We start from the raw sequence: 22,690 nt of genomic DNA, 5'->3' as shown, positions 1-22,690 counted from the left end.
GCCAATGGGAAAGGGTGAGAGGGGCGGGGCCAGCCGCTCGATTGGCGGGATTTGAATATGAACGCGTGAAGGCGGCGGTTTGAGAGGCAGGAGGGAGGGGGGAAGAGAGAGCACAGGGTTGTTTACCCCTAACGGTCGCAGAGAAGGGCGGGACAGCGATTTGAAATGCCGGATTGACGGCCGCCGGAGCCAATGGGAGCGGAGAAGCTCGCGCGGAAGTGGGAGGGCCGGACACGATCCACTTCCCACAAAGGGGCGCGACCTTTTAAAAAAAATCTGAGAGGAGGGGTGGGACTTCCCTTTATTTTTTTTGAAAATGGCAGCCCAAGCAGCCAATCAAAGCTGAAGGAGCGAACCCTCCCCGTATATAGCATAGCCTTATAAATATTTATATAATATGCAAATATAATATCAGCCAATCAGCTCATGGACTTGGGACTGTGGGCAGGGGGAGAATTAGGGTCACCCTAACTCAAAGGAATGACCACACCCCACCTCAGCCAGGTCTGGGGACACATTCCAGAGGGGAGAAGCTCTGTGACCCCTTCCCTGCCCCCTCTGAGCCACCCCAGAGGCTCAGTGTGTGTGTCATGAGCCCTATAGCGCCCCAGGGAGGGCTGGGGAGGGGGTGCCCGATGCCCCAGGGTGGGGTTGGGGGACGCCCTTGTTCCCTTCTCTCAGCATAATAAAGCCAAAGGCCTGGTATTCGGGGTGCCCCATAAAATGCCCTCGGGCGCCCAGCTGGCAGCGCCACGGCCACGGGTCCTGGCCACATCCCCCGCTGGGCAGATCCATCCTGCCAGGCCTGTGGAGAATTGCTGCTGTCCTGCACCAGGTGGGGATCCCTGGGTACCCAGCCCCCACATCCTGCCCCAGAAGGGCCGCATCCCAGCGCCAAGCAAGGGGTCCCCGGCTACCCGGCCCCCGCGCTCCACCCCAGAGGTACTGCATCCCAGTGCTGGGCGAGGGGTCCCTGGGTACCCAGCCCCCATGCTCCACCCGAGGGGCCGCATCCCAGCACCGGGCAAGGGGTCCCGGGGTACCCAGCCCCCATGCTCCACCCCAGAGGGGCCGTATCCCAGTGCCGAGCAAGGGGTCCCCGGGTACCCAGCCTCCACATCCTGCCCCAGAGGGTCTGCATCCCAGCGCCTGACGAGGGGTTCCTGGGTACCCAGCCCCCGCACTCCACCCCAGAGGTACCGCATCCCAGCACCAGGCGAGGGGTCCCCAGATAACCAGTCCCCGTTCCCATGCCAGAGGGGCCATGTCTCAGCGCTGGGTAGAGTCCCCCTGTATAACCAGCTCCCACCCCCAACCCCAGAGGGGCCACATCCCAGCACCAAGCTAGGGGTCCCCGTATACCCAGCTCCCTGCCCCACTCCAGAGAGGCCACATCCCAGTGGCAGGCGAGGGGTCCCCATATAACCAGCCCCCCCCCCCGAGGGGCCGCATCTGCATGTTGTCGTGAGTAACAGCTCACAGCGAGGGGAGGACTCATAACCAGCAGCAGGAAACATCAGTTTATTCAAAATCCCAAAATTACAGCAATTCCCGGGTACTTTATAACAACTTTATTTCTCCTTTAAATACATATGAAGTCACTGGTCTATGGGTTGAGCCCAGAGTCCTTCGAGATTTGCCGCACCCGCTGGCGAGGTCCCCTGATTCGTTGAGTCGATAGTTAATTACTTTGATTATTATTCATTATTAGGGGGGTTTTTTTCTGCTTCAAATTCCGTTTAAATTAACCTGATTTGGTTCTGGCGCCTTCCGAGTTCTGTGCGATCCAGGGGCTGCGTCGTTTTTGCAGCCGGATGGGGCTCCCACCCCGATGCTGTCGGGGTAGGCGGTTGCAGACGGTGACCTAAAGGCATGTGAACCCCCTTGCCAGGTGAGGGGCAGTTCAGAGCCAGAAGGGCCACCCCCCACCCCCCACTCTGCCTGCCTGCTGCACTGGGGTTTGGAAGGCTGCTCCCCGGCTGCCCACTAGGGGGTATCCTTGTACCCACCTCTGAGGCAGCTGGTGCTGCCCACTGCCAGAGGTGGGATCAGCGGGGTTAGATACCGGGCTAGATGGGCCAACGGGTCTGATCCAGAGGGGGGTGGGATACTGAGCTAGATGGGCCCATGGGTCTTATTGGTGGGGACAGAGAGAGGGCAGGGTACCAGGCTACATGGGCCCTTTGCTCACTAGGGGGCGCTCTCCCCAGGCAGTCTGTGCAGGCCCCAATACCCCAGTGTGGTGCTAGGTGGCGCCATGCTGTGGGGAGCAGGGGGGTGCTCAGGAGGGGCCACTGTGCTGAGGGGTCTGGGGCCGGGGACGCTGGGCTGCAGGGAGTGGGGCGGGGGTTCAGCAGGGGGCGCTGGGCTGCGGGGAAGGGGCTCAGCATGGCGCGCTGTGCTGCGGGGAGTGGGGCGGGGGGCTCAACAGAGGGTGCCATACTGTGGGGAGTGGGGCGGTGGGGTCAGTAGGGGCGCTGTGCTGCGGGGAGCGGGGCGGGGGCTCAGCAGAGGGTGCTATAATGTGGGGAATGGGGGGGGCCGCTGTACTGTGGGGAGTGGGGCCAGGGCTCAGCAGGGGGCGCTGGGCTGCAGGGAGCAGGGTGGGGGCCCAGCAGAGGGTGCTATAATGTGGGGAGTGGGGTGGGGGGTGCTGTGGGGAGCGGGGCGGGGGCTCAGCAGGGGGTGCTGTGCTGCGGGAAGCGGGGGCTCAGCAGGGGCAGCGTTCCCCTTTTTGTCCATAGATGGCGTGTTCAGGGCACACCAGGAACCGCAGCCTCTGCTGGCCGAAAACGAGTCGACATGCGGCAGGGGAAATGGGTTCCCCGTCCTCAGCAGCTGGTTATTGGGGCCCTTTCGCTACTGGGGCCAGTGGAATGACCTGCTACTAAGGCCCCTCCTGTTCCCCTGGGTTTGGCCCTCATTTCCCTGGGTTTGAGCTACAGGAGCCCACAGGACATTGTCACAGGACATTGTCCCTGTCGGCCCATGGTGGGGCTCCCCAGTGGGTTGATCTCGTGGTGCGTGGGATTGGCCGCCCGCTGCCTTCCTGGGCCTTTCTCGAAATGACCTGGCAGGTGAGGAGGAGCCAACGGCCACTGGGGAGTAGCAGCTGGCAGCCAAGGAGCCAAGAGCGGCAAGGGAATGAGAAATAGCCCGAAGACACAGGGAAGAGTGAGCGATGAAGAGGGAATCGTGTGCAAAGCACAGTGGACGGGGAACAAGAGGGTCTTAATGAGAAACGGTGACAAGAGAAAGAAGAACAGTGAACGGCAGAGAGCGAGCTACACCGTGAACAGGAAATAACGTCTATCCAAGAGTGAAACACGAGGGCCAAATAGTGAATAATGAATAGTGAGCGATATCTGAGAGTGCAAACTGCATAGCAGGCAATGAACAGCGAAGAGTGAAACGGTGAGCAGTGAATGGGGAGAGTGAACGGTGAATAGCAAATAACTAATAATGAGCAGCGAGTAGTGAATGTGGATGGTTAACAGCAAATAACTAACAGTGAATAGTGAGCAGTGAATGGGGACAGTGAACAACAAATAGCAAATAACTAATAATGAATGGTGAGGAGTGAATGGGGAAAGTGAACAGTGATTAGCAAATACTAATAGTGAATGGTGAGTAGTAAATGGGCATAGGGAGGAGTGAATAGCAAATAACTAATAGTGAATAGTGAGCAGTGAGTGGGGATAGTGAATAGTAAATAACTAATAATGAGCAGACAGTAGTGAATGAGGATAGTGAACAGAAAATAACTAATAGTGAACGGTGAGCAATGAATGGTGAGATTGAACAACGAATAGCAAATGACTAATAGTGAACGGCGAGGAGTGAATGGGGACAGTGAATAGTGAATAGCAAATAACTAATAGTGAAAGGTGAGCAGTGAACGGGGATAGTGGAAGTGAATAACAAAGTGAACAGTGAGCAGTGAACGGGGGACAGGGAGGAGTGAATAGCAAATGACTATTGAGACACACAAGCTCACCACTAGCGTGCTGCCAAGTGCCTAACAGACCATGAATGGCAGAGGGTGAACGAGCGGTAACAAGCCGCCTAGTGATGACCCTCGTTTATGGGCGGTTTATACAGCCGTACCCCAGGGCTCGGGACCCAGCCCCCCCTGCCCCCACGCACAGCTAGGCGCCTCGTTCCGCCGGGCCGGGGGAGCTCCCACGCAATAGGGACTCCTGAGGAGCGACGAGAGCCAGGTGGCCATGAAGCGAGGCTTAGGCCAGCTTCGAGGCTGGTCACACCCTGAGCGTGGGAGCCGGGGGGCCGACGCGCCCGTCCAATCACACAGAACTTCACGGGAGGCGCCACCGTACCTGCCGGCCGGCAAAGGAGACGGGGCCGGAGTCAGCGCCGGTCAGGAGGGGGCAGGCGCCTCGCAAGCCGAGGGTGGGCTTTCCAGTCAGAGCCTATGGCTTAACCCTTAGCGCATGTGACGCGACTGGTCAAAACAGTCGCGGTTCTAAAAATAGAAGACACCATTTTATTTTTTTTTCTATTAAAAAAAATGCAAAACAAGACACCTGGGGGCTGAAGAACCGGCCCCTCGGCATCGTGCCGGGAGTTCTCCAGAACCGGGCCACGGGGCGGAGGAGCAACACAGCCCAGCCCTGGGTGCCCCTTGGCATCGTGCCGGGAGTTCTCCAGAACCGGGCCACGGGGCGGAGAAGCGACACGGCCCAGCCCTGGGTGCCCCTCGGCATCGTGCCGGGAGGGCTCCAGAACCGGGCCACGGGGCGGAGGAGCGACACGGCCCAGCCCTGAGTGGCCCTCGGCATCGTGCCGGGAGTTCTCCAGAACCGGGCCACGGGGCGGAGGAGCGACACGGCCCAGCCCTGGGTGGCCCTCGGCATCGTGCCGGGAGTTCTCCAGAACTGGGCCACGGGGCAGAGGAGCGACACGGCCCAGTCCTGGGTGCCCCTCGGCATCGTGCCGGGAGTTCTCCAGAACCGGGCCACGGGGCGGAGGAGCAACACAGCCCAGCCCCGGAGGGGAGGATGTGCTGTGGACTCTGATGGGGAGTGGGTGCTGAGCATGGGGTGGGGGGGATTGGCCCAGCTGGTGGGTTCTGGTCTCTGGGGGGTGCAGGGAGAGCTGGGTCTCAGGCAACACACATTGCGTCCCGTGCTGAGCCTCCCCGGATCCCGCTGTGTGCGTCAACACACCCGACGCCCACAGCTGGGCACAACCCAGCACGGTCCCATGCGCCCCCCACACACGTTCTCTTCATATACAACCCACGCAGCCCTTCCCACCTCCTGCCAACCCTTGCACCTCCCAGCGACCCCTCACATCTCTGCTGTCCCCCACACATTCCTCACGCACTTCACACCAACCCCCAACCTCCCACCTTCCGCTGTCCCCCCACATTCCTCCCATACCTGCACCGTCCCCCACTTCTGTCATCCCACCACACCTCCCGCCATCCCCCCCCATTCCTCAAACACCTCGGCTGCCCCCCCACATTCCTCCTGCCAACCTCCCCACCTCCATCATCTCCCCACACCTCCCACCATCCCCCAAACCTCCTGCCATCCCCCACATTCCTCAAACACCTCCACTGTCCCCCCACATTCCTCCTGTCAACCCCCCCACCTCCATCAACCCCCCACACCTCCCGCCATCCCCCAACCCTCCCGCCCTCCCCCACATTCCTCAAACACCTCGGCTGCCCCCCCACATTCCTCCTGCCAACCTCCCCACCTCCATCATCTCCCCACCCCTCCCGCCATCCCCCACATTCCTTACACACCTCTCCTGTCCCCCCACATTCCTCCTGTCAACCCCCCCACTTCCATCAACCCCCCACACCTCCCACCATCCCCCACAGCTCCCGCCATCCCCCACATTCCTCAAACACCTCCACTGTCCCCCCACATTCCTCCTGCCAACCTCCCCACCTCTGCCATCCCATTTTTCCCAACTTCCCACCTCCCGCCATGCCCCCCCCATACTGCCCCCATCCTCTCTGTACCACCCCCGAGGCTGCCATGACCGCCCTCCTCCTCCCCTCCCAGCGACGTGGGATCCCCCACAACCAGTCCCCTCACATCTCAGCACCTTTCCTTTAACAGCGGGTGCTGGGTCCCGTCCTGGCCGAATGGCTGTTCATCCAGGGACCCAACCCACCCCCGGTCAACTATGGCTTATGCTTGGAGGCATGGGACCGAAGGGGGGCACTCTGTGACCCCCCCCTCCACGGAGGGCCACACAGGGGAGGCCCATGGCGGTCTCCCAAACCGGTCGCTCCCGCACCCCATCTTGGGTCTGAGCTGACTGGGAAGATCCAAAATCCCTGGGATTATTTGGGGGGTGGTGATGGCTCGAGTTGAGGGGCAAAGGGCAGGGTGAATGGAGCCAATGGCTTGGCTCCCTCTGCCCCCCAAAGCCAAGATGGGGGGAGGGCAGCAGAGACCCAGGGGACCTCCCCCCCATTCCTGGGGTCCCCCCCATCAGGGGAAAGTTTTGCATTGAGACGCTTCCAAAAAACAACAACAACAGCAACAAAACCCTGACCCTCCCCACCCCAACCTGCTCCCCCCCCAACACGAAAATACCCCTGGGGCGAGGAAGAGGAAACATTAGCCCTTGATTCGAGTTCAGCGGGGGGGGATGTCTGGGGAGGGGGATGGGAAGGAATGGGGGGGCAGAGGGGGTCCCCCACAGATATAGTGGGGAGGCAGGGGGGACAGAGGAATGGCTTGTGCTGCCGTCGCCAGTATTGGGGGGCAGAAATCCCCCAAGCTTCTCCCCTGAACCCCCCACACCCTGCCTCAGCGGACGCTCAGGCCCCTGGGTGCTGCTTCAGCGGAGTCCAGCCCCCCCGAGGAGTCCTGCTCTCCCTGAGCCGGCGTGGGGCCAGGGTGAGGGTGCTGCACCCCCGGCGGGTGGTAGGGGGCAGATTGGGGCGTCCGACACTGGCTATTCCTTGCCCCCCAGGACCCATGGGGCAGATCGGGGGCATGGCTGGCGTGCCCTGAGTTGTGGCTATTCCCTGCCCCCTGGGACCCATAGGGGCGGATGTGGGTCAGGGCCGGGGTGTCCTGCGCCGCGGCTATTCCATGCCCTATGGCACCAGTGAAGTCAAGGGGGCAGAGCCCAGCTGACCTCACCCAAAGATCCTGAGAAGGGTGGGGGAAATCGAGCTCGGAGAGGGGAAGGTTGGAGGCTGGGGCTCCCCATCCGGAGAGGAAAGCTTAGAGCTTTGCCACCCCTGGATGGTCAGGTGGGGGGAGAGAAAATTGCCCCTCGAAAGGGGACCCTAAAAAGTCAAATCCTACCCCCCCCAGCTGGCATGTCTTGCAGCCTGACCCTTAAAGAGAGTGGCCTCTTCAGGTGGCAGGGGTGGTGTTTTGAAGGGGGGGGGCGGGGAGGGGAGCGGGAGCTAGAAGGACAACGGGAGTTAAAGGCAATGCTTTTTTTCCACATAATGTGGATCGAGCCTGGGGAACTCACCGCCACAGGGAGTCGTTGAGACCAAGAATTTAGGGAGGTTCAAAAGGGGAGTGGACAGGTCCAGCCTGAGTTACGCTGAGGGCCAGACTAGGCGATCTCAGCGCTCCCAACAGGCCCCAGACTCTATGGAGAACAGGACTATCCGGCGGGATCGTAACATGGGAAGGGATATCAAACCGGTTTTAGGAGGAATGGAACCCAGGAGTCCTGACATCTGACCCCCTTCCCCCTCTCTAACCCTCCCCTTCCCAGGGATAGACCCCAGGAGTCCTGACTCCCCAAACCTTCTGCTTTAACCACCTTCCCCTGAAGCATCCGGTACTGGTCAGTCAGAGACGGGATGGGTCAGATGGGCCATTAATCGGCTCCAGTCAATTTCCTCTGTTCCTGTGATTTCCGGATGCCACCAAGGCATTGCCAATTAGCTGGCAGCACTGAGCGCCCGCCTCTCTCACAATCAGGTGCTTGAGACAGGCACCCCAAACACCGAAGCACCCCCGCCCCTCAAATCACAGGAGTCTAAGAACTGACCAATGGGGCAGGCCCATCTAGCCCGGTATCCCATCTCCACCAGTGGTCTCTACAGACCTGCTTCAGAGGAAGGGACAAGACATCCCAAATACGGAATAACCCACCCAGGGGGTTGGCTTGAAATGATTTTAACTCTTGAGTTATAACCCCAGCTGAAGAGATTTGCGACAGAGAGACCGGCTGAATTGCCGTGAGTCACAGTCACCCCTAGAAAAGCTGATTCTTTGCAGGCGCCTAAGCTTTTGGCCACAGTGACATCCAGTGGTGGGGAGTTCCGCAGGCTAACCATACAGTAGTAAAGCCGCTCCTTGTATTGGTTTTTAAGCTACTGCCTCCCAGGGTTGCAGAGAGTCCCCTGACGTCAGGAGCCAGCATGAAGAGAGGGGTTTTATTTAAGGCCGGACGTTCTGCACCAGAAGCCATGCCAAGGCCCTCGGGAGTTCCTAATGCCTTGGGGAAGAATGAGATTGTGTAGCGCCTGGGCTAAAGAGCTACGGTGGTATGTGGCCTATAAGCCACTATCTGTGGTACAGCCATGAAGGGGAGAGGGAGCCCTGCGTGATAGCCTGTGTTCCTGCTGGTTTTGATACGTTTAGAGGGAGAACTCTGCAGGGAAGACACAGATAGCGTGTATCTGGGCAGTGCCCGGAGCGACGAGGCCCCAATCTCGATGATTTTTGTGTCTGGGCAGCGCCCGGCGCAACGGGGCCCTGATCTCAGTGAATCTGTGTCTGGGCAGCGCCTGGCCTGACGGGGCTCCGCTTTCAGTGACGATATATGTGCAGCGCCCAGCACGGCAGGACCCCATCTCAGCACCTCTGTATGGGTAGCAGCTGGCCATGCCCCGTAGGCATACCGCAGTGCAGAAGAGGAGCGTGTTTTGGCATCGGACGGGAGGGATCTGAGCGCAGAGCAGGACAAAGGGATGAAAAGGTTTGAGGCTGAGACCCGTCAGAACTCTACTGGGTGATGAGATCGAAGATCCCAGGGCCTAGCAAGCGGCCCGCGAAGAAACAGAAGAGAAATAAAGAAAAAGGCATGATACGAAGACCCAGTCCCCCCGCAGCGTGGGGGTGACCCACCATCTTCGGGAGAGAAGGGTGGGGTTCGAAAGAGCTGAGGCTGTTCAAACTACATTCACGTGTGCTGGAGGGGTGGGGGCTGGCGCTCCCCAGCCCCATGGCAGTGGAGTGGGCTGGAAATCCAAAGAGCCGAAGCACTGGAAGAGAGAAACCAGAGAGCGCTATATAAAGATATGTACATGGGGGGCAGCGGTGGGATGGGATGGAAGTGGAGGTTTGACCGTACCACGGCCCACGTGATGAGCTCCCAGCCCCGGCCATGAGATCCGGGGTGAGGGGGCCGTGCGCCAGGGCCGCTGCTTGCTCCCACCCCGGCGCCGGGGGGCATCCGGCCTGCTGGAGGAGAGCAGTGATGTAATCGGAAGGCACCGTGGCGTCCTCATCGAACGGACGGGGCCGGCGGGTGTGACATCACAGGGCAGGCTGAGTCTCAAAAGGGGGGGCCGTGCCTCTGGCGGCAATAGGATCAAAAAGCAGGCCAGATCCACAGTTGTGATGTCATAAAAAAGGGGATTGGGTCCACAGCAGTGACATCATCAACAAGTGGACTGGGCCCACAGCACTGACATCATCAAAAGATAGACAAGGCCCACAGTGCTGATGTCATCAAAAAAAGGTACCAGGTCCACAGAGCTGACATCACCGAATATCAACAGGGCTGACCTTAAACATCAACAGACCCCAGTGATCTTGACATCATCCATCACCGACAAAGTCCGCAGTGCTGACATCATCAAGGGTTGTTCAGGCCTGGCAGTGCTTGATTTCCTCAACTATTGACCAGGCCAACCACTGTGACATCATCAGTAACAACGCCCAGTGAACAGGCATCGTCAATCGGCGATGGAGCCACTGGTCTGATGTCAAAACCAACAGGCTGGTGCCCAGGACACTGGCATCATCCACGGTCGACGAGGTCCACAGTGTTGAGAGCATGAAATGGCGATGATGTCATCAGACATCGACAAGGCCCACAGCACTCATGTTATCAATCACCGACAAGGTCCACAGTGTTGATGTCATGAGATGGATACGGTATTGATGGCAGAGGTTGAGAGCCCTCTTGGCATCATCAAAGGTTGACCCACAGTGTTTACATCATCACAGGTTGACAGGCTTGGTGGTACTGACATCATGACACATAGACAAGGGCCACAGTGCAGATGTCATCAAAGATGGCCAGTGCTGACATCATCATCAAAAGTCAACAGGACAGCTGGTCCTGATGGAACCAAATGTTGACACAACCACAGCACCGACGTAATCCCATATGGACAGGCCTGACTGTCCTGACATCATCAACCATCAACAGGGCCCACAGCGCTGATACTGGTGGATGGGCCAAATGCAATTTGACATAATTGAATGTGGATGGGTCTAAAGCAATCATGACATCATCCAATGTCAACAGAGTCCGGGGGCGCTGATGTCACCCAACGTGGATGGGTTGAACACAGTCTTGCCATCATCAAACGTCAGCAAGGCCCATGGTGCTGATGTCATCCAACATGACTTTGATATCAAATGTTGACAGGGCCCATAGTGCTGATGTCACCCAAAGTGGATGGGCCCCAGGCAATCTTGACATCATCAAAAGTTGAGAGGGCCCCCAGCACTGATGTCATCAGTCTTGGAGAGGCTCAACACAATCCTGACATCATCAAAAGTCGATAGAGCACTGACATCATCTAACATGGACAGAGACAAGGCAATCTTGACATCACCCAATGTTGACAGGCTCCAAGGTGCTGATGTCATCCAACGTGGATGGGTTCAACGCGACCCTGACATCATCAAAAGTTGACAGGGCCCGTGGCGCTGAGATCACCCAACATGGACGGGCCCAAGGCAATCTTGACATCATCACAAGTCAAGAGGGCCCGCAGCAGTGATATCACCAATTGTGGACATCATCTAACATGGATGGAGACAAGGCAATCTCGACATAACCCAACGTCGACAGGGCCTCAGGGCCTGACGTCATCCAGCGTGGATGGTTCAACATGACCCTGACATCATCAAAAGTTGACAGGGCCCGTGCCGCTGAGGTCATCAAAGGCGGATGCCACCAAAGCCCGGCAAAGGCCTTGAAGCCCGGCAGGCCGCCCAGTCCAAGAAAGAAGACGTGAAGGACGGGGGAAGACGCAGAGGAGGAGGAGGAAGAGAGCTATGGCCTTGGAAAGTTGAGTACACCTGAGCTGGGCCCTCACACGGTGACCTCGTTCTTGCTCCCGGTGCGGAGGTGCTGGCTGGGGTGGTGCCCAGGAATGAATTGCAGCTGCTCGATGGTGCTCTGGCGGCGGGCACCGAAGCCCTGGCGCCGGTTGGCCGTGTGGTTGCTGCCCACCTCCCAGGCGGTCTGGGCGGAGTTGGCGGAGGGGGGGTGGGAGTTCATCTTGTGCCCCTGGTGGCGTTCGAGCAGTGGGGTGCCGGTGGCGCAGATGTTGGTCTGGGACAGGGCCTTCTGGTGGCCCAGCCGCAGCTCCTGGAAGGGCCCCGTGCCCTGGTGCAGGCGCTCGGGCGAGAGCAGAGGCTCCTGGGAGTGCAGGGCCTCGCGGGAGAGCAGCCGCTCGTGGGAGACAACCCGCTCCCGGGGCCCGGCGCAGTCGTAGGGGTTGGGGCGGTAGCCGTCCGAGAGGATGTGTTCCTGGGACATCACTCGTCGCGGGTGCTGGGCCGCCTCCCCGTAGCGCTCGTAGTTCATCTTCATGGCGTGCAGGGGCAGCGTGCCCCGCGTCAGCTCGGCCAGGTGCCGCCGCTTCAGGTACAGCTCGTCCATGTCCTTCTCCGCTGGGGGGTGAGGGGGGGCAAAGGGAGCACGGGGCAAGGGATGGGTGGCAAAGGCAGGAGGGGCGGAGCAGGGGGATGGGAGGGGCAAAGGCAGGAGGGGAGGGGCAGGGCAGGGGGATGGGAGGAGCAAAGGCGGGAGGGGAGGAGAAAAGGCAGCAGGGGAGGGGAAATGGGGATGGGCGGGGCAAAGGCAGCAGGGGCGGGGCAGGGCAGGGGGATGGGAGGAGCAAAGGCAGGAGGGGCGGGGCAAAGGCAGAATGGGAGGGGCCGGGGGATGGGAGGAGCAAGTGCAGAAGGGGAGGGGCACAGGCAGGAGGGGCGGGGCAGGGGGATGGGAGGGGCAAAGGCAGGAGGGGAGGGGCAGTGCAGGGGGATGGGAGGAGCAAAGGCAGGAGGGGAGGGGCAGGGCAGGGGGATGGGAGGAGCAAAGGCAGGAGGGGAGGGGCGGAGCAGGGGGATGGGAGGGGCAAAGGCAGGAGGGGAGGGGCAGGGCAGGGGGATGGGAGGAGCAAAGGCAGGAGGGGAGGGGCAGGGCAGGGGGATGGGAGGAGCAAAGGCAGGAGGGGAGGGGCAGGGCAGGGGGATGGGAGGAGCAAAGGCAGGAGGGGCGGGGCAAAGGCAGGAGGGGAGGGGCAGAGGGGATGGGAGATAACGGACAATGTGACCAACTCTCCTTTGCACACTCACAGGCTCCATGGACGGACCGGGCCACTCTGAGTGAATTCATTTCACCCGCAGGCTGCCAGTCAGTCCTGGGAACAGACGGTGCCCCCTAGAGGGGAGAGGCCCCCTGCCCCATTCCCCGCCCCACCTGAGCCAGCCAATTCCCACCCTGGGGCCGGATGGGAGCTGACGCTCCCTAGAGGGGAAAGGCCCCGGGCCCCATTCTCCCCCAAGCCAGCTCTGGCCCCCAGGCAAGTCCCCAGGGGCTGGTGGCAGAGGTGGGGTCGGGCTGTGAGCGCCCCCCAGTGGCAGGGCCCCTGGCTCACCCAGCCTCTTGAGCGAGGAGTAGCGGCTGAGCTCCGACTTGATGGCCGACTCGTAGGACGGGGGCAGGTGCGAGAGGTTGTGGAAGGAGCGGGAGCAGGTGAGTGAGTTGTACTTCAGGCCCGACGTGGGGGTGTGATGCACTCGCCAGTCTGGGGGGGGGCAAAAGGAGAGGGGGGAGGAGGGGAAGGGAATAGGGAGTGTGGGGAGAGAAGTCAGGAGCGAGGGGGAGGGGACAGGTAGAGGGAGGGGTTTGGGGGAGGGGAAGAGGGAGTGTGGGGAGGGGGGTCAGGAGGGAGAGGGCCAGGAAGAGGGGATTGGGGGAGGGGCAAAGAGAGATTAAATCTCTTGGCCATTTTATCTCCCCCCCCTGCCCCCACCCCCTTTCCCGGCTGGAGGATTCTGATTCCGTGGGGCAGCTCAGGTGAGAAAACGGGGCCCCCTCCCCCTGAGCCCCCCGCCCGGCCCGTCACCTACCCAGCGTGGCGGCGTGGTGCTTCGGGCTGCTCACGTTGAGGTGCACGTAGTTGTGGTGCATGTTGTCTGCAAGGCAAAGCTGGGTTATTAGTCTGGGGGCAAAACCCCCCCAAAACCTCACCACCAAAACCCAGCCCCTTAAAGGTAATGTGCGAGGGCAGGCACCTCTGGGTCTCCCTGGTGCTATTTTCTGTCTGGGGACAAAAAAAAAAGTGGCCCCTTAAAGGTAATGTGCAAGGTCACACACTTCTGGCCCAGGTCCACTTGATGGTCTTTTTTGTCTGGTGACAAAAAAAAACCCCTAGCCCCTTAAAGGTAATGAATTAGGTCAGACACTCTGGGGACAAAAATCCACAACCCCTTAAAGGTAATGTGCAAGGTGAGACTGCTGTGTCCAACTGATGTTATTTTCTGTCTGGGGACAAATATCGACGCCCCCTTGAGGTAATGTATGAGCTCAGACACCTCTGGGTCCGCCTGATGGTATTTTCTGTCTGGGGACAAAAAAAACCCACAACACAGCCCCTTAAAGGTAATGTGCAAGGTGAGACTTCTGGGTACGCCTGATGGTATTTTGTATCTGGGGACAAATAAAAAACCCCAGGCCCTTAAAGGAATGTGCAAGGTCAGACACCTCTGGGTCCGCCTGATGGTATTTTCTGTCTGGGGACAAAAAAAAACCACAACACAGCCCCTTAAAGGTAATGTGCAAGGTGAGACTTCTGGGTACGCCTGATGGTATTTTGTATCTGGGGACAAATAAAAAACCCCAGGCCCTTAAAGGAATGTGCAAGGTCAGACACCTCTGGGTCCGCCTGATGGTATTTTCTCTCTGGGGACAAAAAAACCCAACCCCTTAAAGACACTTCTGGGGTGAGTGGGAATGTGGGGGTGCAGGGAATGGATGGATGGATGGAGGGGTCGGGGCGATGTGGGGGTGCAGGGGAGGGATGGATGGAGGGATTGGGGCAATGTGGAGGTGCAGGTGATGGAGGAATCGGGGGTGCGGGTGCAGGGGAGGGAGGGATTGGGGTGCAGGGGAGGAATGGAGGGAGGGATTGGGGGATTTGGGGGTGCAGGGGAATAATGGAGGGAGGAAGTGGGGAGATGTGGGGGTGCAGGGGATGGAGGGATTGGGGGATGTGGGGGTGCAAGGGGAGGGATGGATGGAGATATCGGGGCAATGTGGAGGTGCAGGGGATGGAGGGTTTGGGGTGCGGGTGAAGGGGAGGGAGGGATGGAGGGATTGGGGATTTGGGGGTGCAGGGGAATAATGGAGGGAGGGAGTGGGGTGATGTGGGGGTGCAGGGGACGGATGGATGGATGGAGGGGTCAGGGTGATGTGGGGGTGCAGAAGAGGGATGGATGGAGGGATCAGGGGGATGTGGGGATGCAGGGGAGGGATGGATGAAGGGATCTGGGGGATGTTGGGGTGCAGGGGACAGAGGGATGGAGGGATCAGGGGGATGTAGGGGTGCAGGGGAGGGATGGATGGGGGATGTGGGGGTGCAGGGGATGGAGGGATCAGGGGTGCGGGTGCAGGGGAGGGATGGAGGGATTGCGGGAGTGCAGGGGAATAATAGAGGGAGGAAGTGGGGAGATGTGGGGGTGCAGGGGATGGATGGATAGAGGGATTGGGGGATGTGGGGGTGCAGGGGGAGGGATGGATGGAGGTATCGGGGCAAGGTGGAGGTGCAGGGGATGGAGGGATTGGGGTGCGGCTGCAGGGGAATAATGGAGGGAGGGAGCGGGGAGATGTGGGGGTGCAGGGGATGGATGGAGGGATCGGGAGATCTGGGGGTGCAGGGGGAGGAGGGATGGATGGAGAGATTGGGGGGATATGAGGGTGCAGAGGAGGGTTGGACGGATACTCTCTGGAGCAGTGCAATGAAGAAACCTGCCATTCCCCAAACAGCCACTGGGTGTCTCCCTGGGCCCGCCTAAAGCTGCCCAACTTCCAGGGCGCACCCCAGCCGGAGCCAGGACGCCTGGGTTCTCTCCCTGGCTCAGGGAGGGGCGGGCGGGGAGGGGGGGCTAGTAGTTAGAGCCGGGGGGGCTGGGAGCCAGGACTCCTGGGTTCTCTCCCGGCTCTGGGAGGGGAGTGTGGAATGGTAGGGAAGGCTTAGGGCTGGTATTACAGGCAGGGGGCCACAAATGGGAAATTTGCCCCCCAAAGAATATTCAATGGGCCCCAATTCCTAGGCGCGGGCGATGGGGTTGAGGCTGGGGCTCTGGGCAAATGGACCTCCAGTGCCCTCAAAACACCCACATGGCCCCCCACTGACGAGACCCCGGAGCCGACCCTGGAAAATGAATCCACCCCCCATGAACAGTGAGCAGTTCCAGTCCCCTGGCCTGCTCCGCGCTCGGAGCTGCAGCCTCTGAAGTCCCAGCTGCAGGGACCTGCCTCAGTTTCCCCCCTGCGCAATGGAGACGACAGCCCGGCCTCCCTGAGTGTGTCAGGAGAAGAGCGGGAGGCAGGGCCGCCCAGAGGATTCAGGGGGCCTGGGGCAAAGCAATTTTGGGGGCCCCTTCCATAAAAACAAAAGTTGTAATACTATAGAAAGCTGTATTCTCATTGGGGCCCCTGCGGGGCCCAGGGCCTGGGGCAAATTGCCCCACTTGCCCCCGCCAGGCAGCCCTGTCGGGAGGAGCCCAGACGTTACGGTGACGGGCGCTAGAGAAGTGGCTCAGTTCATGACCAGGGGTGTCTCCGTCCCCTCCCGACAGATGGAAATACCTGGCCCTGTGCCAAGCAGAACAAGGGCTGCATCGCCTCCCAAATGCAGCCACTTCTGGGGTGCAGCCACCATGTCACGGCAGCACAAGGCACCCGCTTGGGCCAGCGAGCGAAGGGGAATCATGCACCCCACAGGAGGCGATGTGGGGCAGCAGGATGGAGTTAAACTTACAGCCCACCCTGACCCCTGCTAATGTCCCCCTGGCCTGCCCCCCAGCTGCTGGGACCCCTCCCCAATCCGCCCCCAACCTGCACTCCCCTCACCCCTCCCAGCTGCTGGGACCCCTCCCCAATCCGCCCCCAACCTGCACTCCCCTCGCCCCTCCCAGCTGCTGGGACCCCTCCCCAATCCGCTCCCAACCTGCACTCCCCTCGCCCCTCCAGCTGCTGGGACCCCTCCCCAATCTGCCCCCACCTTCACTCCCCTCCCCCCTCCCAGCTGCTGGGACCCCTCCCCAATCTGCCCCCACATGCACTCCCCTCGCCCCTCCCAGCTGCTGGGACCCCTCCCCAATCTGCCCCCAACCTGCACTCCCCTCGCCCCTCCAGCTGCTGGGACCCCTCCCCCATCCGCCCCCAACCTGCACTCCCCTCGCCCCTCCCAGCTGCTGGGACCCCTCCCCAATCTGCCCCCAACCTGCACTCCCCTCGCCCCTCCCAGCTGCTGGGACCCCTCCCCAATCTGCCCCCACCTGCACTCCCCTCGCCCCTCCAGCTGCTGGGACCCCTCCCCAATCCGCCCCCAACCTGCACTCCCCCCGCCCCTCCAGCTTCGGGGACCCCTCCCCAATCTGGCCCCACCTGCACTCCCCTCGCCCCTCCCAGCTGCTGGGACCCCTCCCCAATCCACCCCCAACCTGCACTCCCCTCGCCCCTCCCAGCTGCTGGGACCCCTCCCCAATCCACCCCCAACCTGCACTCCCCTCGCCCCTCCCAGCTGCTGGGACCCCTCCCCAATCCACCCCCTACCTGCACTCCCCTCGCCCCCCCAGCTGCTGGGACCCCTCCCCAATCTGCCCCCACATGCACTCCCCTCGCCCCTCCCAGCTGCTGGGACCCCTCCCCAATCTGCCCCCACCTGCACTCCCCTCGCCCCTCCCAGCTGCTGGGACCCCTCCCCAATCTGCCCCCACCTGCCCTCCCCTCGCCCCTCCCAGCTGCTGGGACCCCTCCCCAATCTGCCCCCACATGCACTCCCCTCGCCCCTCCAGCTGCTGGGACCCCTCCCCAATTTCTCTGCTCCCCCCACCCCCTGCTTTCGATCCCCTCTCCCAAGACTCCATAATCCCGCTTTAACAGAACATGCCTCAAGGAGGATTTCTGATCCCCTGGGGAGGGGGGGAGGGAATGACTCAGCCCCCGCCCCCCCCCGCCCCAGCCCCGCCATGAATGCTCAGCCACAGACACCCCGCGACAGCTAGCACCGGTTGCCATGGCAAACCGCGATCTCCCACCATGCCTGTGCGGTAATGCCTGCGCCTGGGCCCAGAAACCACAGGCTCCCAAGTACCATTGCCCAAAGCTTCGCTTGGGGCGGGGAATGGGGCCCGGGGCCTGTCCCCTCTAGGGGGCACCAGCTCCCGTCCGGCCCCAGGGCAGGGACTGGCTGGCTCAGGGGGGCGGGGAATGGGGCCCGGGGCCTCTCTCCTCCAGGGGGGTGCCGACCCCAATCCAGCCAGTCCCAGGCCTGTTTAACAGCCCCGGGTGTGACCTGAGTTTGTTCGGTCTCAGCAAGCCGCCCCCCGAGGGGGGCCCTGGCAGAGGGAGAGGGCGGCCTGACCAATCCATGGACAATGCGCCCCCCTCTCCCCACAGGGGGGCTCCATCGGGAAATGGGGCCCCTTGGTGATGGGGGAGGGTTGAGCATCTGGGAGGGGCTGTACTGACTATGGAGCCGACTAATCCACCCCTTCCTTGTCATCCCCAGATCTAACCCCCTAGTGCCGGCCCTAGGATGCTGGCCCCATAGTCTGCCCTGCCGCACACCCCCACCCCCCTGCCTGCCCCGCGGATCAGCCCCATGGGTTCATCTGCCCTGATACCCAGCTTCCTTGTGGGGTGCTCAGACAAATACCCCCATGCCCACCTGCCCAGCTGGCAGAGGATTGTGGGACACATATCCCCCCAGCCCCCCTTGGCATAGCCTGTGTTCCCCGTGGGAGGCAGGAGGACAGGGGAGGCATTCAGTGGGTTAACAGCCTGTAGGGCAGGGGATGCACCAAGGTCAGTGGGTGCCAGGGACCCCCCAAGGATGTCCAAGCCCCTGGCACAGACCCCCCCACCCCGACACTGCTCAGTGTCCTTGGAAGAGAAACTGCTGGTGCTGGAGCAGCTGGAGGTGGGGGGGGGGGTGGGAGCTGGGCTGCTGGGGGGCAGGAGGGGGTGGGCAGCAATATGGGGGATACCCCAGACACACACCCAGTGCACGCCCCTAATGCGGGCACACACACAGTACATACGGCTGTGGGGAGACAGCGCCCTGCCCCCTCCCTGTAGCCCAGCGCCCCCTGCCGAGCCCCCTGCCCTGCCCCCTGCTGCCCAGCGTCCCCTGCTGAGACCCCTGCCCTGCCCCCTGCTGCCCAGCGTCCCCTGCTGAGACCCCTGCCCCCTCCCTGCAGCCCAGCACCCCCTGCCGAGCCCCTGCCCCACTCCCCTCAGCCCAGCGCCCCCTGCCAAGCCCCCCATCCCCTCCCTGCAGCCCAGCGCCCCCAGTGCCACGGTCCCTACCGTGGTTGCTCTGGCAGGGCTTGAGCGTGTTGTAAAGGTTCTTCGGGGGCCGGGCCGGGCCGTTGTCCTGGGAAGCTGAGTTGAGGGTGGTGCTATTGCTGCGCTCGGAGCGCGAGCTGGTCCCAGCCTGGTGCCTGAGAATGTCGACAAGAGCCCTGGGGGGGGGCGGGGGGCAGCGCCCCTTAGACACCCCCAAGTAACACGGCCCCCAGCCAGGGCACCATCCCCCTCCCCACCCCTGGGGCTGCCCCGGCTTGCGCCTCCCGGCCTCACCACTAGGGGGCTCTGGGCCCAGCCAGACCCTGGGGCTGCCCCGCCTGGCCTCACCACTAGGTGCCCCCCCCCACACTGTCCCATCTGCCCCCCTCCCCACTGCCATGCCCCACACCCAGCCCCTTCACACCTCCCCATGGCCCACACCTCTCCCCCCAGCTGCACCCCCCTCCCTCTGGCCTCCACCTCTCCCCTGGACCCCCCCACCCCGATCCCTTCCCCTCTCCTCCTCTCTCCCAGCCATGGCCCCCAACTCCCCCCTGCTTCCCCCCACCCCCAACTCCCCCTGCCTCTGTACTCCCCCCTTCCCCATTAACTGCTGACACTCCCCTCCCCCGACCCCCTCCCTCCTCCCAGCCATGGCCCCCTCCCCCTGGCTCCCAACTCCCCCCTGCCTCTCCCCACCCCAACTCCCCCTGCCTCTCTACTCCCCGCTTCCCCATTAACCCCTGACACTCCCCTCCCCCGACCCCCTCCCTCCTCCCAGCCATGGCCCCCTCCCCCTGGCTCCCAACTCCCCCTGCCTCTCCCCTCCCCTCCCCCTTTTCCCTATGGCCCCCGACTCTCCCACCCCCTCACCTGGGCATGTTGATCTCCCGCCCCTGGGGCCGGCGGGAAGCCTTGCCGAAGGCCACCTTGATGCCCAGGCCCACGGCCAGGGTGAAGCTGATGACGCCGCAGACCACGTAGACGGTGCTGTTGCTCTGCTGGCGGGCGGCCTCGGAGCCCCCTGGCCCCCGGCCCCGGGCCCGGCCGTGCTGCTGGCCTGCGTGTGGGCCCAGAAGGGGGTCTCCACGTTGGTGCAGCGGCCCTGCTCCAGCCGCATGGCCCGGTGCTCGCAGCAGAAGCGGTAGTGGCACGTGCCGCAGCAGAAGCGGTAGCCGCCCGTGGTGCAGTTGAAGGCCGCGTCGTACTGGCCCATGACGTCGTAGTAGCCCTGGCACGTCTCGGCCGCCCGGCCCCCCCAGGCCCCCGCCCCCGTGCCGTTGACCCCCGCCAGCCGCTTGAGGTGAGCCAGCAGGCTGGGCAGCGCCCGGCTGTGGTTGGCCGGACGAGGGGCCTGGAGAACTGCCAGGGCCGGCTGGCAGCTCAGAGCCTCCAGGGCAGCGCAGAGGAGGACAGTCAGCAGGTGGTACATGGTGTGCGGGGAGAGGGGGGACCCTGGGAGACGGGGGCAAATGGGGGGCAGGGAGAAGCCCTGGGTTGGGGGGGTGAGGAGGGTGTGGAGGGGCCCCAGAAGAAGCTGGGGTGTATGTGGGGGTACGGGGTGGGGAGATGGAAGCTGCACCGGGAGTTGGCACCGGATGGGGGGGTATGGTGGGTCCCGAGAGACAGCCCTGGGTAGGGGGAATGGAGGGGCTCAGCAGATGGCACTGGGTGATTGGGGGGGGGGGCACAGAAAGGTCCCCTGACACGGCGCAGAGTTGCGGAGGGAGGTCAGGGCATCTGGGCCCCGTTAGCTGGTTCCTTCTTGTGGTTATAAAAAATGGATCAAGCCGTATAAAAGAATCCGAGAGAGAAATCTGCAGAGAGACAGAGAGAGAGAGAGAGAGATGGGGGAGTCAGCAACTATCGCTCCATGACCCCAACTAGCTCAACCTCATCCTCACTCCTGGGACAGGCTGTTTTCCCCAGAGGCCCGGCTTCCGGATGCATGAGCTGTGGCAAATCTGTTCCCCAGAGCCCAGCGGGGGCAGATCGGGGGGATGGCCAGAGCTCTGACTGGAAACAGTCACAGAGATCAGGCCCTGTCGGGCCGGGCGCTGCCCAGACAGAGTCACCGAGATCAGGGCCCCGTCGGGCCGGGCGCTGCCCAGACACAGAGTCGCCAAGATCGGGACCCCGTTGGGCTGGGCGCTGCCCAGACAGAGTCACCAAGATCGGGGCCCTGTCGCACCCGGCGCTGCCCAGACAGAGTCACCGAGATCAGGGCCCCGTCGGGCCGGGCGCTGTCCAGACACAGAGTCGCCGAGATCGGGGCCCCGTCGGGCCGGGAGCTGCCCAGACACGGAGTCGCCGAGATCGGGGCCCCGTCACGCCAGGCACTGCCCAGACACAGAGTCGCCGAGATCGAGGCCCCGTCGGGCCGGGCGCTGCCCAGACCCAGAATCACAGAGATCGGGGCCCTGTTTAGGGTGACCAGACGTCCCGATTTTATAGGGACAGCCCCGATATTTGGGGCTTTTTCTTATCTAGGCTCCTTTTAGCCCCCACTCCCTGTCCCGATTTTTCACAGTTGCTGTCTGGTCAGCCTAGCCGTGTTGCGCCAGGCACTGCCCAGGCACAGAGTCACTGGGATCGGGGCCCCATCGCACCCCAGCACTATGACACCCCTGCATCCCCTCTGCCATATTATAGCCCCTGGGAACCCCAGATCTGAGACACCCCTGCGTCCTGGTGTCTGATTCTTTAGTGGTTATTGATTATTATTGATTTCCAGTGAATTCCTAGTTTAAAGAGCTGGGGGATTGTAGGGGTTTAGTCCCAGCAACAGGCACAACAAAATCAAGGGGATTGAGGCTGGGATCCCCAAAGTGCGACATATTGAGGGGAAAGGAAAACTTAAGGCAACTTTTAGTGCACCATTTGTAAAGCCTCAGCCGCTCCAAGCCACATACAAATGGAGACGAGAGAAGGCGGATGAGGGAATATCTGTTATCGGACCAACTTCTGTTGGAGAAAGATACCAGCCGTCCAGCTCTAGAGAGCGTCTGGGAAAGGCGCTCAGAGTGTCCCAGCTAAATACAAGGTTGGGCAGAGAGGTTAGCGCCCGTGGTGAGCGCACATTCAAAGTGATCTCCACCAACGGGAGAAACGGTCTGAAGTCAACAGGATGAAATTCAATAAGCACCCATGCAAAGCGCTCCACTCAGGAAGCACAATCAGTTACACACATACGACATGGGAAATGACGGCCTAGGAAGGAGTATGGAGGAAAGGGATCTGGGGGGTCACGGTGGACCACAAGCTAAAGATGAGTCAACATTGTAACGCTGCTGTTGCAAAAAAAGCGAACGTCCTTCTGGGATGTATTGGCAGGAGGGTTGTAAGCAAGACACAAGAACTGATTCTTCTGCTCTACTCCGCGCTGATTAGGCCTCAACTGGAGTATCGTGTCCAGTTCTGGGCACCACATTTCAGGAAAGATGTGGAGAAATTGGAGAAAGTCCCGAGAAGAGCAACAAAAATGATTCAGGTCTAGAAAACATGAGCTGTGAGGGAAGATTGAAAAAAACAAACCGGGTTTGTTTAGTCTGGAGAAGAGAAAACGGAGAGGGGACGTGATAACAGTTTTCAAGTTCATAAAAGGTTGTTACAAAGTGGAGGGAGAAAATTCTCATTAACCCTTGAGGACAGGACAAGAAGCAATGGGCTTAAACTGCAGTAAGGGCGGTTTAGGTTGGACATTAGGAAAAACTTCCTAGCTGTCAGGGTGGTTAAGCACTTGGATAAATTGCCCAGGGATGTTGTGGAATCTCCATCAGCACCGCCTGCCTCAGAGATTTACGGGACAATGGACGCCCCTCGGAGAGCCACCCGGATGCGTGGCCAAACACAGCCAGTTCACCCTCAGCCGTGACAGTTGTACATCCGACAACAAACACTT

General features: G+C 61.3%; 1 protein-coding gene across 1 annotated transcript; it reads right to left on the bottom strand.

The window, feature by feature from the left end:
* Positions 1–10,451: 10,451 nt before the first annotated feature.
* LOC123350560 (protein shisa-7-like) lies at positions 10,452–20,221 on the bottom strand. The gene is given in 6 exon segments (XM_044989192.1): positions 10,452–11,879; positions 12,869–13,018; positions 13,344–13,409; positions 18,811–18,965; positions 19,663–19,828; positions 19,831–20,221. Coding segments are annotated over 6 exon segments (1,512 nt in total). The 3' UTR covers positions 10,452–11,295.
* Between the last annotated feature and the right edge of the window lie 2,469 nt (positions 20,222–22,690).

Source organism: Mauremys mutica, chromosome 15 (assembly GCF_020497125.1).
Source record: "Mauremys mutica isolate MM-2020 ecotype Southern chromosome 15, ASM2049712v1, whole genome shotgun sequence".
Lineage (NCBI taxonomy): Eukaryota > Metazoa > Chordata > Testudines > Geoemydidae > Mauremys > Mauremys mutica.
This window is presented reverse-complemented; position numbering and strand designations above follow the sequence as displayed.